The sequence below is a fragment of the Enhydra lutris genome, unplaced genomic scaffold (genome assembly GCF_002288905.1).
Source record: "Enhydra lutris kenyoni isolate GAN:26980312 unplaced genomic scaffold, ASM228890v2 scaffoldscaffold39, whole genome shotgun sequence".
Classification (NCBI taxonomy): Eukaryota; Metazoa; Chordata; class Mammalia; order Carnivora; family Mustelidae; genus Enhydra; species Enhydra lutris.
Window position 1 is genome coordinate 7,769,641 of NW_019154123.1, and position 20,889 is coordinate 7,790,529.

Genomic DNA, 20,889 nt, shown 5'->3' on the forward strand with positions numbered 1-20,889 from the left:
CCAAAGTTTTGGTTATATTATTTTAGAAATTATTTATTCAAAACAGATGTTTTTATTACAGGTCATCTCAGAGAATTTAATACTTTATTGTGTGCTGTGAATGTCTAGGCTGTACTATCCAGGTTTCCTGCAATATATTTGACCCAAGAACACTTTTTCCTACCTACACCCATTGACATCACTTGAAACTGATTTTGTGGAAAAACTCCTAATGTTAATATGCATACACACAATAAGGTATCATTGTTTTGGCAGTGCATACCTATTGTGGGTAAAACCAAAACATATGACTTTGTTTTCAAACAAAATATTTGATTATAATGGCAAATAATGATATGTTTTGACAAAATAACCAAAGTGGCTATGTATGTGTGTGTGTGTATTGGTGTGCGTGTGTGTCCCCTTGATTGATAACCGGTGCTACTTTTAGTTACTTACCATGTGATATCATTTAATTAACTATGTAACAATAGAAGTGGTTATTATTGAGATTTTGTCCTTTCATGATTCTTTATTGTAAATGGTTTTACTTATACTTGTAGATGTATATATTAGACAGGTGAATATGATTCATGCTCATTAATAAAGGTATTAAACTTACCATTTCATTGTACTGGATTTCTAAAATGATAAAGAGAATTACTTTTGTTGGTGTAACTATAGTTTGTTAAATCCATCTTCGAAATATAACTCAGTTAAGTGGGTGTTTTTTTTTTTTTAAGTATACTGGGAAATAAAATTGTCTCTGAAGAAAAATACACTACTTTGCATCTTGAAATTTGATTTTTGTACTCACAGTGATCAGAGCATCGTTCAATGCAAATAAAAGAATTAAATCTAGAGAATATGCCACATTTGCATTAAGTGTCTAGTTCCAAAACACCTCCTACACAAATCTGGATTGAATATGGTGACTGCTTTCCCAGTGTTCCTGAAAGACCAAAATAATATGCTGCTCACTAATATATGATAAAAATTCAGCACTATTCATTTTCAGAGAACATCTTTAATATAAATGCATAATTTATTCTTATTTTATAGTATCATTATAAGAGGGCTTCTTATAATAACCCATTCCTAAATGGGTTATAGACATAGTTCACCTTATCCCCAAATAGAAATGGTTCCCATTTATGCACCGAGCAGATGCAGTAGCATATGATGAAGCAACTATCTCTGAGTCAGTGACCTCTTTCTGCTTTTAATATTTCTTTAGCTTCTGGCTAAAAGGCAAATTATCCCCTATTGTTCCCTGTGATTGTTGTCCAAGCAGCATTGTGATGGCATCTTTTAAAAAGTTATAAAAGTGATCTGGGGAAGCAAAATGAAGGCTATTAGAGTATCCCAGAGTCACATAGTTGTGTGACTCTTGGCTTTCTCAAGCCTCTGCATCTTCCGCTGGTCTCTAAGGAAATGAGGGTGAGATGGGATGGAGGCAGGTTTGGAAGATTAGCTGGGGTAGAGGTAAGGGACTTGAAAGAAAAATATATAAAGAGAAAAGGACTGTATACTATGGCCTGTGACTTTTCATACTATTATTCATACTACTGACAGTAGGTCTAGTCTAAGAAAGAGAATGTAATTTTAAGTTAGTTTTTAATGTCTGAATTAAGATGCCATACTGAATTTAGGAATGAGCTTTATTTATTTATTTGACAGATCACAAGTAGGCAGAAAGGCAGGCAGAGTGAGAGAGGAGGAAGCAGGCTCCCCACTGAGCAGAGAGCCCAATGCGGGGCTCGACCCCAGGACCCTGGGATCATGACCTGAGCCGAAGGCAGAGGCTTTAACCCACTGAGCCACCCAGGTGCCCCTAGGAATGAGCTTTATTTAGACTGTGTGTTAAGAATTGAAAAGGTAATACAATTTACTGGAGGCAATTCACATATTCATCAGCTGACAAATGGATAAACACATTGTCCTTTATCTATACAAAGAAATACTACTGAGCAATAAAAAGGAATAAGTTACTGAGTCATGCAACAGCATGGATGAATCTTTTTTTTTTTTTTAAAGATTTTATTTATTTATTTGACAGAGATGACAAGCCCACAGAGAGGCAGATAGAGAGAGAGGGGGGAAGCAGGCTCCCCGATGAGCAGAGAGCCCGATGCGGGGCTCGATCCCAGGACCCTGGGATCATGACCTGAGCTGAAGGCAGAGGTTTAACCCACTGAGCCACGCAGGCTCCCCCAGCATGGATGAATCTTAAAAGAATTATTCTGAATAAAAATGTCAGGCACAAAAAAACACACATGCTCTGTGATTCCTTTATATGAACTTGAAGAAAGGGCAAAAAAATAGTGACAGAAAGCAGACCAGTGATTTCAGAAGTCGGGTGTGGGAGTGAGGTGTTGAGAGGGACAGTAGGAAACCTTCCCAGGTGATGGAAATGTTTTGTGTAATATTACTACTGTGTGTATTTGCCAAAGCTCATCAAATTCTACACCTAACATTGCTAAATTTTATTACATATAAATTATACCTAAAACTAGTTTAAAAAAGTATGATATGATTTTTTAAGTATGATAAAATTCATTAGTAAGGAGAAAGGGGTTCCTAGTATATACTAATACTTGGAAGTGACCAGAAAAATAAGGGATAGCGGAGATTCCTCCAGAATCAGGGAAAGGATTAACATCAAATAAAAAATGTCAAGTGATGATGGAAGGTAAAAATGATTACACCCATGAGTTCTTCTTGATCATTATAACTGTTTAATATATAAACCACCCAGCCTAGTGCTTAGCACATAGAAGACACTTTTAATAAATACTGAGTGCATTATTTTTATTGTGCATTAGGAGTGCTTAGACAACCTCATAGAAATTGTGACTATGTAGACAGAAGCTTCCTCCTACTTACTATGAAGACAGCCTATCAATGAACTGGTTTGATAATTTGAAATATACAAGAGGTGGAATTTATCAATGACTTGTTTAGGGTAATTAATAAACTACAATGTATCGAAGAGGCTGAATATTCGAGCATCATTTCACAGACACATTCTTGGCTTTTTTTTTGAGTGTCGTATTATTTCTGAGCTATCCAAACCCATTTTGAGAACTCTCAGAAGAACTTCATGTCTGATGAGAGTTAAAGTTCTGAACTTTGCAGGCATTCAACAGAAGTCATGGCCATATGTGTAATGTTTGATTTATCTGAAATGTTTCTTGGCCATGTGAGAAATTAGTCATGTGCCAACAATGATTTAGAGTGTGAGGCTCTGATCTTCACGTGCGCTGTGAGAGAGAAAATATAATAGCCAACATTTATTAACACTATAATGTGCTTAGCACTAGGTAGATTTCATGATTAGGTAGATTTATGAATTATCACTTATGAATTTCATCACCACCTTAGGAGACACAGATAAGCAAAGATGTTGCACCAGTATTAAGAAGCAGATCAAAATTTTTATCTGACTCCAACAGTTGAGAACCACTGATGTGGACAGTAGTACAAAGCTGGTGAGTTTTATCAGAGCCAAGTTGCTGACATTATGTCTTTGGTGTCACTTGACCTATCCTGGGAATATGGGATGGAGAAAGATAAACTGGTTTGGTCCAGACTCTCTGAACCTCAAATAGTAAGTCCATAGGAGAGCAGGCTATATTAAATGGTCATAAATGATTTTTGAATGAATAGATAGCTCCATGCATTTGAATTCTTAGAAAGTAAGATTTGTATACTATATTCTTAACACAGAAAAGATAACGAAAAGAAGCATAAGGTTAATGTTGGATTATGGCGCATAATTTATTCTCAGAACCACTCATCTGACCAAGTCTACTTATAAGTCCATTTTGGGGCAGTGGCATAGACACACTTCTGTGTAAGATTGCTGGCATTTGCAATAATTTGAGTTTTGATAAAACTTTAATTATATTTTAGGATTATCAAACTGAGACAATTGTTGATTGAAAATGAGAAAAACAGTTAGTATGCAAACTCTAATGGGTATTTTTATCATTTTCTTATCATACTGAGCTTTGAGCTTATTGTCTATTTTCCAAGAAAGTAGAAATGCTGTTTCCTAGAATAAAAATGTTTTTTATAATGTGAGCAGTAGATTCAAGCTGTACAGATTGGCTCTTTAATGAAATAGGCAATATTCCAATGGAACTGACAAGCTTTATTTCTATTTGTTGTATTTTCTTTCTCATTACAGATGGACCCGATTCAGAAAGCTGTAATAAATCATACATTCGGGGTTCCTCTTCCTCATCGAAGAAAGCAAATCATATCATGCAACATTTGCCAGTTGAGATTTAATTCCGATGTAAGTTTACCATTTAGTATTCACTGAAAAAAAAATGTATTATGCTGTTCTAATCTTGCAGAAGAGATTTCTTAAACAATTTTCTCCAATAACTGAGAGTGTCAAAATTCAAAGATAAAATTTTAACTCCTTATGTTCTTTAATTTTGGAGTTTATTTTATTATTTTTGGTTGTTTACTATGGAAACATATAAATTACCAGTATTTTATACTTGCAGTTTAATGGTGTATCTCTCTCTATATATTTTGGTCTCTTGGTAATGTTAAATTTAGGTAATACACTTTCCCTTTGGGGAATAGTCAAATTTAGGGCCAAGACTTTTAATAAATTATGCCTCTAATATAAGTCCCAAATTATCTTTCAAGGCCAACATTTTGCTTTGTAATTTTTTAAATCTGCCTTGGTGGTCCCCAATTCCAGACCAGCCCTTGTGTCCTTAGTGATGTTTGTGTTAGAGTTCTCAAGTTATTACCCTAGAAGTATTGGCAGTTTAATAGGGAGTCTTAAAGATCTCAAAGCACTCAAGCCCCTGATGAATAAATCTTAAGTGGAGAAAATGACAGTGAGGAGACATTTGTGGACCTGACCAGTGCTCGGCAAATTATTTGCAGAGAGTCACTCATATCTTCCATACCTTTCTAAGGATCACAAAATCTCTGGATTCATCACAGTGAAGCTCATTTTGGCTTGTGGTCAATGTGAAAAATACTCCCTGCCTTCCCCAACCTCCTTTGGTGTGGAGTTGGTCCTGAGAGGTACAGAAAAGAGAAGGAGTGTTGGTTTGGAAGGACTAGGAAAAGAATACTGCTGAAGTATATATATTCTAGGCAAACAGAGGACCCCATCCTGTCAAAGTGGCCCGACCTCCGAGGTGCCATTATCTTGCCCTAAGTGGATGTGCCTTGTGGAGAAGACCAGAATGATCTGGATGCTGGAGATTGTTAGGCCTTCCAGTATTTAATCTTTCTAGGCAAGCAGGTCCTTTAGGTGCTCTGGTAATGAGGAGAGCATGTGAGGTAGTCATGCACAGAAAAGAGATGTAACAAATAAACTGTCTTTTATAAACAAATAAATTCCTTCTGTGAGACCATCTCATTTTGGGTAAGAATTGCTATGGTCTTATGAAGTCATACCTATTAGTACAATCATCAGGTAGTTTTATAACATTTCTTCTGTTGGCTTAAAAAAGGGTAGATTGCCTGCATAGCACCTAAACAGTATTTGTTGATATAAAAAGAGAATACACTGAACATATAGCGTTTTATTTAAAGAGAGGTTTTTGGTTTTTGCTTTGTTTTTATTGTTTGTTTTTCAATACTGAGTGCTTTGATTTGATTTAGATTTTAAGAAAGTTGTCATAGTTTATTAAGAAAAAAATCTTTTCAACTGATAAATGTCATATAATAATCTCTTTCAGTAAAAAAAAAAAAGTCCTCTTGACCTGTACATTAGAGTTCTGAACTCAATACTTGTGATTTTCATCATTTCTAAACATTTAGTGAACGATCATATAGTTCTGTAATTGCTGTTTTAAGTCGATCTTTCTTGATTTCTTTCCTTCTTAAATCTTATTGATATTTCACTTTGGAACTGATCAGATAATAATACAAAAGTCTCCCAGGAGCCGTGCTGTCAGCTCCTTACATCTAACGGGGTTATTTCAATATCTCCTCCTGCCAACAATTTCACTGTCAATATTTTCTCCTCTGTGTTAAGTAAAAATCCTGTAAACTGGGAATCAGAAAGAGACCTCAAGCTCATTGCACCCAATTTCCTGCTAAATCTAAGAAAACCGTCTGCCACATCTAGGCTAGGTCCTTGGTTGGTGATCTCCAGCTATGGGTCACTCACCTCTTTCTTTCTTTCTTTCTTTCTCTCTCTCTCTCTCCTTCTTTCTTTCTTTCTTTCTTTCTTTCTTTCTTTCTTTCTTTCTTTCGAGTGTTTCTAATCCTGTTGATGGATATCAAAGTCATGCTTAAGGTCTTCAGAATTATTACCAGCTATGCATTAACAATAGCATACAGAACACTTATGTCTTTTATAAAATGTAATCTTGTTTTATTTCCTGGATAAGAGAGAGTAGCAATTTATTTTGCTAATGAAGTTTCAAGTTGATACAGAAATCAGTATGTGTTTATCGGGCACAGTTGCTTCTCATTCTCACAGTTGTGCTTTCAGGTGTGTATGGCATGTGGTACATGGAAACTGGCCAAGGTATTTGGAGAATTTAGACTAATTGGTCTGGGTCATAATGGTTACCGCATTAATCTTCAATTACTGCTGTAATAAATCATGGCAAACTTCGCAGTTTCAAACAACATAAATGTACTATCTTATCTTTCTGGAGGTAAAAGTCAGAAATGGGGTTCACTGGTCTAAAATCACATTGTTGGCAGGCTTGTGTTCCTTCTGGAGTCTCCAGGGAAGAATTCAGTTCCTTGCCTTTCTCACCCAGCTTCTAGAGGCTACCCTTTTGCTCATGACTCCCTTCCATTGTTAGAGCAAGCAGTGGCCAGTTGAATCCTTCTCACATTGAATGACTCTGACCCTCCCTCTTCTGCCCCCCGCTTCCAAATCTAAGGACCCTTGTGATCACAACGAATTCATCTGGATGATCCAGGATAACTTCTCTATTTCAAAATCAGCTAATTAGCAACCTAATTCCGTCTACTAACTTAATCCGCCTTTGTCATATAATGTAACAGACTCATAGTTTCCAGGGATTAGGTCTTAAATATCATTATTCTGCCTGATACAGATACTCATTTGGATGTTTGGCTTAGATTTGAACTGAATTTTATGACCACTTGAATTTATCAGATAATTACCCAGTATAGCTTCATCGCTCTATATAAACTGGACACGTGTGAATTCATTGCTTGTTTTTTATCTTGAATCTCAAATGAAAATTCCCTCTGCAGTGCTAATTTTTAAAATGGCAATTTTAGGGGCACCTGGGTGGCTCAGTGGGTTAAGCCGCTGCCTTCGGCTCAGGTCATGATCCCAGGGTCCTGGTATCGAGTCCCACATCGGGCTCCTTGCTCAGCGGGGAGCCTGCTTCTCTCTCTGCCTCTGCCTGCCACTTCACCTACTTGTGCACTCTCTCTCTCTCTCTGACAAATAAATAAAATTAAAAAAAATAAAAATAAAAATAAAATGGCAATTTTAAAAAATGTGAAAACCCAATGTTATTAAATTTATAAATGACATGGCAACACTTTACCTATGATTTACAAACAAAATATAATTTTTGTAAAGTTGAAGTACAGGAGCAGAAATTCCTTTAGAGACTTAAATGTCTCTGTAGCATTCTTATGTCAATAAGGGGAACTAATGTTCTGGAAATATGAGATTTGTTTATGAGTGACTGGTCATGTCCACAAATATTACCTTTATAAAATATTTACTACTGAGTGCCATGATCAGTTGGACTTATCATCCATTCATTCACATATAAGAAAATAATCTACATTAAGAGAAAATACAAATATTTTCTAGATAGATACATATAGATATATCTCATATTTGACCATTTTAAACCCAAGAAAAGACTTCTTAATCCCCCCAAAACTGCATCTGCTTCTTCCAGGTGAATCTGGAATTTATCTTCCTGTTTCTATTCTTAAACCTAGGATTATTTTGGAAAAGTAACACTGTAATTCACTTGTGTGCTTGGTTGCCTCCTCAATCACATAGGAAAGTATTTTTGCCTTATGAACCTTTTTACATTTCAAAGCTTCTTCCCCTTCCAATGAAAATAATAACTTGTAGTTCTTTTCATCTTTGCATCATGAAAATTCAATTTCCTTTTCCTCTATGCTTTTACATATTTTTTAACCCTTCATATTATAACCTGTGTAGTTTGGTGTTATGTAATACCTGTACAGTACATTTTCTATTTTTGGCCCTGCAGAAATCTGTTTAAATGGCATATAATACTATATGCACTTAAATGAGATAGCTTTCTCCTAATATAGGCTTTTTCTTTGAAAAAAACAAAAAAAAGAGCTTTTCTCGACATTTACATGAAACACACATAAGGGTTATGCAAAAAGTTCCCGACTAAAGACCAGAAGGTTGTAATTTGTCCAGTTATTTTATCAGCATCTTTTAAAATAAGCATAAATTACCATTGAGCTGAGCAAGTTATTAAGTGTACCTTTGAAAGACAATTCATAGCAGGACCAGCATGGACGTAATGTTATTAAGTGAGATGTCAAATGATTGCTTGATGACTATTTATAGAATGGAAAGTAAGATCTCAGGCCCCAAACCAAAGAATCATTAAGTTGTAGCATCTAAGAGTCAGTATGGTTAACCAACAATAGTATTTCATAATATGTTAGAGACAGAAGAAAATGTTTCTAATTTCCCATATGGAACCTGAGGAGCAGAGAATATAGGAGACATACAAGGCCGCCCAGCCAGTCACTGGCCACTGGCCAGCAAGGTTAGTGTCCACTCTTGTGGACACTCTTGTCACTCTTCCTGCCCATCTGGTCTAGGCCGAGTAGCCAGTCCATCCAAAGGCTCCAGCCAATCCTACAGTAATGGTGTGGCTAGAGATCTGTGTGCTCCTGGAGAGGGGAACCTGGGGGCTCCTTCCCTCGCAGAATTAACTGGATATGTCAGCTGCTGGGGAAAGTCCTCTAGAGCCTGGGCCAGGCCTGGCCTATCAGTGCTTGTGAGTACTTTCCAATGGCATCACCCATATTCAGTCACACGATTGAATCATAAACATGGTGAAAATTTAAGTACAAATGCAAATTAGTGAGTGATAATATAGTAGCAATGTGTCCTTTATGACTGAGGACCATTAAGCATCAATTACAACAAGATGCTGTTTTGTAAAGAAGAAGGGAAAACTATCTCATTAGAATGAAAGTCACAATCCTTGGCGCCCTTTGACCCCTCCAGAAGGGATTCTTGGGATTATCACTGAGATAATTGATACATTTTTTAGTGGTATTATAAAATAGAAATTACTGTTGTTTTTCTATATTTTAGCACTCTGGAATGTAGTAAAATTAACCAATAGGTCTGAATTTAATTTATATCTGTGTTAACTTCTGTAACCAAATGAAACAATATAATGATGAAGTTGCAAAAAAACATTTTTCTTACCAAATGACTAAATTAGATAATTAAATTCTTGTAATATCACGACATCAGACACATCTTTTAAATATTTAAATCTATCGTCTTCTGGGGGGTGTTGATATTTAAAGGAAATACTCATGGAGGGAGAGAAAAAAAAACTCATGGTGGTTGTGCTGGAGTTGAAGAACTATTCCTACTTCTTTCTACTTTTATTTTCCAAATTTCCTTTATAAGCATGCTTAAATTTTATAAGCTAAAAAGGTTTTGTTGCATCTACTATTCTACTATGACTTAAAAAAACACACACACACATATTTTGTCCTAAATTATAAATTCCATTTTGAAGGCCTCAGTTAAAATTTTCTAAATATTTCTTGCCTATTTCTGGCAGTGTCTGCTGTCTCAAAACATGTCCAGGAGAGTTCATAGATATCGTTGTCCCATTCAGATTTCAGCATTTTATTGCATATCCTAGGATAAGGGTTAATAGAAATCTATGCATGAGGGGGAACCTGGGTGGCTCAGTGGGTTAAGCCACTGCCTTCGGCTCGGTCATGATCCCAGGGTCCTGGGATCGAGCCCCACATCCAACAGGCTCCTTGCTCAGCGGGGAGCCTGCTTCTCTCTCTGCCTCTGCCTGCCACTCTGCCTGCTTGTGCGCGTGCTCTCTCTCTCTGACAAATCAATCAATCAATCAGTCTATGCATGGGGATGTGCATCTAACCCCAAACCCAAAACAACATCCAGGGAAGATAAATGTAATGGCAGGAAGATCAGGATTTAGACAACCTCTTGTTTAGATCTGCCCCTTTTTCAGTTGGCCCTATGTCCTGGGACTCTTTGTTGAATTTATAAGTTCCATAATCACCTTATTTAAAATGAATAGCCAGGGGCTCCTGGGTAGCTCAGAAGGTTGAGAGACTGCTTTCACCTCGGTCCTTATCTCCAGGTCCCGGGATCGAGTCCCCATGTCAGGCACCCCGCTCAGCAGGGAGTTTGCTATGCCCTTTCCCTCTGCGGTTCCCTGCAGCTCGTGCTCAATCTCTCTCTCTCTCTCTCAAATGAATAAATAAATACAGTCTTGAAAAAAAAATTTAAAAATAAAATGAATAGCCATTCCTTATGCCATGTTGTAAGGATTATAAAACAGAACATGCAGGCAATTGGATTATAAACTGTACAGCCAATGAAATGGAAAGGTCATTTTTATGTTACAGGATAAATAATGTGGTTATCACTGTTTTGCTCTCTGAATGTAAATTAATTCTAAGAAATACTGAAGTTGGAAAATATCTGTCCTTAAGAAAATTACTTAAAGGGATCTACCCTGTTGCAAGGGCCTGTGTTCAGCGTATTTTTGTGTTGATTTGAGGTTCTCACTCCTCCTATATCTTTACCTTTTACCTTTTAAAAACTGCAGGGTTACCTTGTCCTGAGCAAAGCTGCGTTTCTTAGAAACTCTCAAAGTTTCTTTAAGTCTGTTGCTGCTGCTGCGAAGTCCCAAAAGATTTTCTGAGGAACCCAGGCAGCTTTGAAACAAATATCTCTTTCCTAAGAGAGTGTCTCCTGTTCCTCTTCAGGACTCCCAGGGCTATTTAGAACTTTGGCCTGTGCACTGTGGCATTCCCACAGGGTGCTTTTTCTTCTTCAAAAGTACTTCTATGACAGGGCCATTCAGCTTGTGTATGAAGAGACATGTCTGGGGCCTAATGAGGTTTAGTTGCACTGTCATGTCACCCTTGTATTGGGAGCTAGCTCTGGGGCGTGTGATGATGGACTGTAGGTTTGGCTGCTTTTGAATCAAGGGCCTGAGAGGTCCCTTTTGAAGGGCTTATGCTTTGTGTGTGCATTTGGGCCCCATTTCATCACTCAGCCTCACTACCTTCTGCTTCCTGAATGGAGCCTACAGCTCTGTCAGGAATTCTCAGAAAACAAAACTTGGAACTGAAGGACTAGGCAGGAAATATTGGGTCTGGCTGTTAGAGATTTCAGGAGAAAATGAACCAGTCAGGAACATAGGAACCTATTTAAGCATCGTGCTTCTTTGGCAGGCTTTTAAAAATAAAACTTCAGCACTGGGATATTTCGGGACTCTCTGAATCAGGCTTTGATATTCCAGAGTTTCATCTGTGGATGGGATGAAGTGTAAGGGACCGAGAAAAGAGAACTCTTTATAAAAGAATCTATATTCCTCTGGGCTTTTTTCTTTATAAACAAAGAGAAACAAAATAATAAAATTCACTCTTCTATCAGATTCTCCTACGCATGGAAAATTTGACCATTTTCTCTAGAAAGAGAAGTTGATTTAAGATATCATGAGGAGATAGATGTGTTATATAACTTCCGGGAATCAAAGTGATCTTTGTATTTCTATGAACTACTGTGAGCACCTCAGAGAACAGTCGTGTATCTTAAAGATGTCTAAGAAGTCCTTCTTTCCATTTTAGAGATTGTAGAATTGGAAAAAACAAAGGTCAGAATATTAGTTGGCTTTTCCAAGGTGTCTAAGCTGTTGAAACAGATGGTAGGGCTGGAAACAGGGCTCATAACTCCCAGCATAGGCTTCTATTTGCCATATCAGGTGACATGTCCTAAGAGAAATTTATCTTGAGGTTTGCACTGGCGTCAAGTGACCATTCTCAGCTAAGACAACTAGTCACTTAAGTTCTACACTCAATACAGAAGTTAATCAAGGTGGATACGCTCATTGCTAAATTGCTAGAAGTACAGATTGCTGGAGTGTAGAAACACCTTTCAAAATTGAGAATCACTTAAAGAACAGTATGGCTATACTAAATATTGAAGGAAGCAGGAGAGAATCTGTGCTGAGCTCTTCATCCAACAGCACCTACTGGAGGCAGCGTTTTCAGAAGAGTGTTAAGCATGGGCAAAGCATGAAAGGACAGAAAGTGGAGAAAGTAGAATGTGAAGCAAGATGTGTATTTCTTTTTTCTTTTTAAGGTTTATTTATTTATTTGAGAGGAGCGAGAAATAGCATAATCGTGGGGGGGCGTGCGGAAGAGGGGGGCAGAGGGAGAAACAGACATCCTGCTGAGTGTGGAGCCAGATGCAGGGCTCCATCTCAGGACCCTGAGATCACAACCTGAGCTAAAATCAAGAGTCTTATGCTTAACTGACAGTGCCACCCAGGGGACCCTCCCTTGTCCTTTTTGTTATATGTCATTATGGTTCGTTCATTCAGCACTTAATATACCTTCGGTCTTGCCATGGCCCTGGAAACTAGGGCAGTAGAGGAATTTGTTCCTGGGCATAGAAATAAAGGAATTTAAGAAAAAGTTAATTCCTAGTAGCGTCTATTCTTTTGTCATTTTGGATTTTGTGGCCCTTTGTATCCTGGCTTCCTCAGCTCTGTTGCTCTGTGCTGTCTCTTGTTGAGTCCTATTGTCTACATTAATTAAACCAGAATTATTGTACCTTTTTCAAGGGTTCACATGGCCAGGAGATTATAGATGAAATGAACATACCCGTTCATTTTACCACCTCCACACTAAAACTTTCATGTGATGACTAGTTTAAGGGTGGCTATTTGGTTTTATTGCCAGCTTAGGGAGATTGAAATTGTACCAAGCATGCTATAAATTGCACACTGCATTGGGATTATGGTGCTAGAATTTCTTAGATGACATTAGAACCAGAACTTGAGAAAATGGATGTATTCCTTCAGACTCTCTAGATTTCTGTATAATCTAAGTCTGTTTTAGAACACTGTAGTACACCCAACATTCTGGCCCAGATTCACCTTTTTCAAGCCTGCCAAACCTCATTTTAAATGCAAAATACTGCCTCTGGGATCTGTTGTCTCAGTCCAAATCTATGTTTTGATGTTAATTGAATGTGATAGTGGTAAAGGTTGCAGTCATTTGGGGAGTTCATTCCTTGGGAGAAGGGAGGGGGAAGGGCAAATGAAGGCATGGTGTGCTATGAAAGTTTAATTTTCTGTGTTTGTGTGTGATTTTCAGTAATACTTTGAGAAGCAGAGAGATAACTTTTAGGAATTGCACAGGTAACATTGAGCTGTTGTGGTTTCCTTTTTAGTGAGCCTTTAAATTCCTTACATAGGAAATCTGTGGAGACTGAGGTATGGCAAATTTATTCTTATCAGGTTTATCGGGATATCAGATCCGTCTGTACAACTTACACCTTCTCTTAGATGCCTTTATAAATAAGGTTGCAGAAGGTAGTCTCCTAACAGGTTTTTTTATCCATTTCCCAAGCAGAGCTTATTTTCTCTGCATCAGCGAACTTGTCATGATAATCAACTTTTTTGTCCCAACCATCAATCACTCTTGATTACAGCTGGGTAGAAGTTCTGTTCTGTTGATCAGCTCATCAGTGCACATGATATTACACCTGGAGGCCAGTACAAATCATCCCTCGATGGGGAAAGCGTTTCCCTTCAAGGCTTTTGTCGATGGTTTTATCATTTACATTTGGGTCTCATTGAGTTGTCATGCCTATCTTTAACTCTGCTCTCTCATATGAAATATTCTCCTGAAATAGCTCTCAAGGTTTGGTTGATAATTTGTACTATATTGTTACTATTATTGGGCTTTTGCCTTCCTAATGCAAAAGGGTAGCTTATAAACTATGGTTTCCTTATTTTCATATCAACTTTTTCCCATTCTTAATGCAGTTATTGTAGAAATTAAAATCATATGAATTATAATTCGATGAATATTCAGTACTTCTGTAAAAAAACAGTTTAGCATATGTTTTAGTAGAATGTTTGCAAGTCTCATTTTGTTGATTTTTAATGGTTTCCTAAGTTAGGGGTTTTTTTTTATTTGTTTTGTTTTGTTTTATGTTTTAGCTTGGGCTAGGGAATATTTATATTTAATTTTCATCTTATTTTAAGTAACACTAAGTAGCTATGTTCATGTTTTAAAAAACACTGAGAAGTAAATGCTTTAAGATCAATTAACCAAAGACAGCATTACTCTTAGTTGTGTCTGTAATATTTGTTATAAGCAGTAAAATTATTTCTTATCTCTCTAAGTCAACTCATATTTCTTAAAACAGGAGCATTTTCAGAGTAGTACTAGGGCAATGATAGAACATTATCATGATAAAATATTTATTGATTTCATAAAGTATTTAAAATAAATATATGATTAAAGAAACATTTAATATATCCTTTGTGTATGCCACAAAGATACTTTCTCTCTTTGATGCATTTTGTTATATTTTATTACTTTATAAAATCCAAAAGAGTAATTTAGAGAAGCATAAAGGATATTTCAACATTTAGAGTGCAAAACATAAAGAAAACTGAATGAAATATGAAATTAGAAAATAATGTGGATTTGATTGGGATTCCTGCCTTCCCCTTAAAAAGGATTAACTAGAAAAGCCTGAAATTTCTTCTATGGCCGGACTTCCTATGATGATGATTTATTCCTATTTTCGAGTGAAAGAAGAAAGACAGTAAGGAGAGACTGCTATTTTCATTTGATACCAACATTTAGATATTATTAGTTCTTACTTTAATCGGTGAAACAAAACAAGGGCAAATGGCATCAATTAACAAGAAAGTGATCCATGTAGAAACAGAAATTACAAAACACTAAATTGGATTTGGGTTTGTTTGTTTGTTTTTTAGTTTTTATTTATTTATTTGACAGAGACAGAAATCACAAGTAGACAGAGAGGGGGAAGCAGGCTCCCTGCTGAGCAGAGAGCCCGATGTAGGGCTCGATGTGGGGTTCGATCCCAGGACGCTGAGACCACGACCTGAACCTAAGGCAGAGGCTTAACCCACTGAGCCACCCAGGAGCCCCAGATGTGATTTGGTTTTGAAAGGCTGAGTTAACAGCTCAAACTGTGGTCTTGAGAAAAATCTGTGGTCTTGACTCTCTTCCCAGGATAGGAGCTGATCACTTTAGGCAAGAGATTCTTTGTCATTTTGCAGGCTTGACAATTAACGAGAGTATTTGCACCCCCTCTTGTGGCTCCTCATTAGCAGTCAGCAGACTGGATCTTATAATGAAGAGTAGGTCAAAATAGTTCATCTCTTCTTAGCCCAGAACTCCATTCAAATGGTGTACCGCAGGAACTTGTCATCTTAGCCTGCCATATGAGTTTTATACTTTTAAACAGTAGCTACAGCATATAACCTAATGCCCAACTTTGAAAATCACACCCGCATAAGTGGCCATGTTTATATTCTATTCATAAAAAAGATTGGCTGAAAAATTTATTACAGTTTATTGGAGACTGGTATGAAATGACAAACCTTTATTTTCAATAACTCAAGGAGAGGTTTCCTACTTTTTTTCCCCCCATTGTTTACCCTGTGGAGATGTTTAGTTATATCTAGGAGTAGTTCTTTAGCACATTCCACATTGGCAGAGAATTTAATGCAGATTTTGGAAAGTGAGAGATTTGTGGTGGGATCCAATTACAGAAATTTTACCATGTCACCTCCTCTAACTTGAAACACATTGTCAGTCTTTACATTGAAAAAGAAATGCTGAGAATTAAAACCTCAGTGGAAAACAAAGATTCCACCAAAGGTATTTCCACTGAAGGTACAAAAACCAAGGGGGGTTCTTTGTTGTTTTAAAAAAAAATTCCTAAGCTACTGAGGAGTTTTGAAAGAGTAGGTGCTAACATAGTTGTATCTCATGAAGAGATATATTCTCTATAAAAAGTTTCTGATTTCTAGTTTACAGAAGAATGACTTCAGTATGTAGAAGTGGAGGAGGGGAATAAGTTAAGTCTATAGATTTCAAGATGGCATCCATATTTATTTCTTCAGCTGAAATCTCTTCCTCAACTTCATATTTGAATATCAATGGCTTACTTAGTATCTTCACTTGGTTAGCTAGTAGACACTGCAAATCTAAAATGTTCAAAACTATAGGCCATGGCTTGTTCCCTAAGCCTACCTCATAGACAGCATTTCTCTGATAATGGCGGCTCCATGTTTCTGATTCATCTAGAAAAAATACTGGAATTATCTTTTCTTACTATCTCACACCTTATGTTCAATACTACACAAATTATGTTGGTTTTACCTCCAAAGTATATCTAGAATCTGATCACTCTCCACCATTTCCATGCTACCTCACTGGTCCAAGCCACCATCCATCATCTGTCATTTAGATTATTATGAACATGTGCTTAATTATTCTTGCTGCTTCTACTCCTTTTACTCAACATTTTAAAAATATAAGTTCAGACCAGACGGCTTTTCTGTTTAAAACCCTCCAATGTGGTATGTTTCTCTAGATTTAAAGACAGAATCATTAGAATGGCTATCCAGCCCTATGAGATGTGACTTTCAGGGGCCTATGTGACCTCTTCACTCCCATCACCCCCTCACTTGCCCCTCTACAGCCGCACTGGCCTCTTACGCAGAGCCGGAACGAGGGTAAGGCAAGGGAGGCACTCAGGTAAAATCTTGAAGGGTTGCTAAAAATCTGAGCAACCAGAACAAATACTAAACGCAATAAAAAGATAAAATTGGCCAAGTGTGGCCCATAGGCAGGCCACCTGCCTTTGTAGATAAATTTTTACTGGAAAAAGGTGAAGGAGGCAGAGTTATATAAGTACAGGTTTGGATTTTGTGTGATTTAAAATTCTGATATTTTGTCTACCATGGATTTTCTTTGCATTGATTTTAAATTTTAAAAAATGCTGCATGAAAATATTATTCATTTTGATCACAGAGTTTTTTAGTATTCCCTTAAATTTTTCTCCTGAGGCAAGCACTTCACTTACTTCAACCTAGTTCCAACCCTGCCCTTACTATACCTTGAATACACCAGGCTTGTTCCTACCTCTAGTTCTTTGCATGGACTCTCTCTCTGTCTGGAATTCTCTTTCTTCAGATTTCTACATTTTTTTTCAAACTTTATTCAAATTTTATCACCGCATGATGCAACCACTGTGTTTAGGATTTCAACCCCTGTCGTTCCTACTCTCCTTACCTGATGGTTTTTCCCCTAAGAACTAATTACATCCCAGTATACTTCACCATTTATTTATTTATTAGGTTTGTTGTCCACTCCCAATTAGAATGTAAGCTCTATTGGGGCAAAGATCATTTGCATGTTGGTTCACTGTTTTATCAAATAATTAGAGCAGTGCTTGATAGATAGTGCTTAATAAATATTTATTAAGTGTGTAAGTTAATGGCTAAATGAATGTTATCATGCCTACCTGAGATATGTATGTGTGTCTGTATATATAATGTAAAGCTTTTATACACACACACACACACACACACATATGTGTATGTATGCATGCCTACTTGAGATATGTATGTGTGTATATATATGCATATATATGTATATACATGTATATGTATACATATATATGCATATATATACACACATATACATATATACACATATATGTATATATACACATACATATATACACATGTGTGTGTATACATACATGTCTTGCTCTTCTTTCATACTCAAACCAGAAAAGCCCACACCCCATGACAAGGAATGGAGAGATTCTTGGGAGAGATGGAAGAAACTCCTTTTGCCCTAGGTCACCCTTTGTGAACGAATATGGTCTTCCTCCTGTGAGTTTGCTTCATAGTCTGACTTCAAAGTATTTGGTCTGTCCATGTACATTAGATGGTTTCACAGTGGATCCAGGCTTTTCTTGGTATCTTAATACCAAACGCATTGTTAGGCTCTTCCGTCATGTGCTGCATCAACAAGTAAGATGAATACCTAATGATGTAAATATCCATATGTCCACTAGGGCAATAGTAAATGGAAAAGAAAGGCACTGTATTTCCAGATGAATTGTTGGTATTTTATCCGCAGGGAGATTTAGGATGATCAAGGGCTCTGGCTGCCCCTAATCTTTGAGAACATAAGGGGATATCAAGCTTGAGTAGACGCAGCGCCAGCTCCCTGTTGTGACTGCGGTTGAATTCATGGCATTTCACTAATCCCACCTGAAGCCCCAGCTTCTCTACCAATGACGCATGTTTATCAGTGATATAGACAGCTATGTATCTGAGAAAACTAAGGGGTCACAAGCGATGGTGTGTGGTCCTGGAAAAGTGGGATCACCAATAGGCATGATGAGTGGCACCATTTCATTTTGTTTCTTCTGTACATGATGGTTCCTGTGGAATAGCGAGCATATGTCGAGGTGACCAGTTAGAGGCACTCATGGGTTAAGAGAGTTTCTAGTCTAATATTCAAAGTCAAATAACTTAGACTCACTTAGACTACCAACATTTCTCTATACAAAGCCAAACTGAAAGAATAACAATAAAAAACCCAAAGTGGTTGTATCTTTCCTTTTCTAATCCTTTACCTATTAGAGCAATTTCCCTTTATTCTTATTCTAATAATTCTTTGAACTCATCTGCAGTTACACAATAATCGTTCTCCATGTCTAACAAAACAGGAACAGATCGAGACATACATTTTTCTGTTCTATTAACTCTGACGGTTGCCATAGATGAGATTTTTATAGATATAGTACAAGCCCGGGTTCCTTTGGTAGCTCGGTAGAATACTAAGAAACTTCCTAATAACCAGGGGTTAATATTTTCTAAGATTTTGTTCAACCAAAAAGATGAGGATCGAAGCTGTGGAATGATTCCGTGAACTCTTAGATATTAGGTATTCTAGAGGGGCACTGTTCACTGGCAGTTAAATGAACAAAAAGAAAAAGAAAGTCTATCAACTTCATTTGATAATTCATACCTATAGTAACAGGATTCTTCAGAGGCAGAGGCAGTGATGGGTGCTGACCTTCTTCCTTTCTTGACACAACAAAAAAACTCAAGGCAAAATGTTACATCCCCACTGTTCTTTGTTCTTTAGATGACTTAGCCTAAAATCAAGGAGTCCTAGATACTAAAAAGACATTATCTGAAAGTTAGTCTACACATGTGTCTTCTGATCTCAATTTTATTTATGTGGAAAAGAGGGCTGAGGCAAATTGAAACACCTGGACCCTCTTCCGTGGGGCTTCATAAAGAGGCAATCGCTCAAAAGAAACCAAATAAACACAAATGGCAGCTAAATATTTCTCTTTCCATAATACTAGAAGGCATAGGGTTATCTTTCATGAACTATTCCTTCAAAAACCATCCATCACTGCAACATTTTTCCCATAGATGAAGGACTAGATTTGCATTCTAAATTAGTTCTTCCAACAGCTGCTGTAAGATAACTTGGCTGTAAGTTAAGAGTTTGTATTTGATCATCTGCCAGTGAAGATCATAAAATTCAGCTTGGCAACAGAATTTAGGAAAAGAGGTCTCCTCAGCCCAGCTGTGCTCATCCGAGTGAGTGGCGGGGGTAAAAGCACCAGTGCTCTCCTTCTCCGGTCAGCATGTGAGTGATTTGCTGCTAAGGGAGGTTGAGCTTGGTTCCAGTTCCTTTGTGTCAGAGAGCTGAACCACCTTTTGTTGGAGTTTGGAGAGGGGCAGAAGGGGGAGGATTATAGTAAAGCTGCTATAGTAAACATTCTGGAGTGTTGACGCAACAATCTGTTCAAATCTTTGGGTGATCCTTTGATAAATCACTAAGACCATCATTTCAGCTTTGCACCTAGTCCACGCAGTGCAAGTTCAGCTGAGAAAGGAGTTATTTTTCAGGTTACTATTTGCTCCAGATTCATGAAATGGAAAGACTAGGGGACTTGGATCAGGCTAATCCTGTTGTAGCACGTATTCCTTGTGTGATTTCGAGCAAGTTTGTTTAACTTCTACAAATCTCAGATTCTCACTTTGCGATGAAGGGGATAACAGTACCATGCAAAGATGTCTCTGAGGTTTAAAGAGAGTATTGTAAGAAAAGCAGTAGATTCACAGTAGATATTTAGAGTTAATTTTCTTTCCTTCTTATATTCGGTATTGGCATAAGACACGGTCATGTTTTTCATACTTGTTGTCTTTCCAAAATCACAAACTACATATCTGTGACAAGGATTGGTAGATATCTAACTCCTCCTTTATCTTCCTTCATCAGTTAGATAATTGCATGTTAACTGGGCTCTGCCGATATGTTCTACCCTTTTGGCCAACCCTTCCTTCCAATAAAGCTTTGAGTATGCACAGTCACTAAGTTATTCTTTTAAATATAGGTATATGGTAGAAATTAATTTTAGGAGCAATTTATAGCTTGACTCAGTCACTGACGGGTTGATTCTGGGTTTTCTCTTTTCACTTTCTAATCCTAAGCCACACGATCGTGTATAATAAATGCAGGTTTGACCTAACATTTTTCAAAAATGATATCTAGCGAACTGCTCTTCAGGTATCAGGCAGTTGGCATTTTGCATCGTATAGATGGATAATAGATGCATAGCTATAGTTACAAATAAATAAATTTATATGCCATTGACAGATCCGTGAAAGGTTTACTGCTGTGGGATTCAGCGGAAGATGATTGGAGTTCAAATGCTCAGTGCACCAGAATGTTCCTCAAAGAGAACTGGCCTTTATTTCCAGATACGAGGCTGTTAGTGCATGGGGGGTGGGGGGAGTGGAACCCAGG

At 37.3% G+C, this 20,889-nt stretch overlaps 1 protein-coding gene across 1 annotated transcript in view; it reads left to right on the forward strand.

Annotated features, from left to right (window-relative positions):
* Positions 1-20,889, forward strand: part of LOC111155068 (zinc finger protein 385D) — a 287,554-nt gene that overhangs the window by 170,287 nt on the left and 96,378 nt on the right. The window contains exon 3 of the mRNA XM_022515101.1: positions 4,172-4,282. Within this exon, the coding sequence (XP_022370809.1) occupies positions 4,172-4,282 (111 nt within the window). The remainder of the gene's footprint in view (positions 1-4,171; positions 4,283-20,889) is intronic.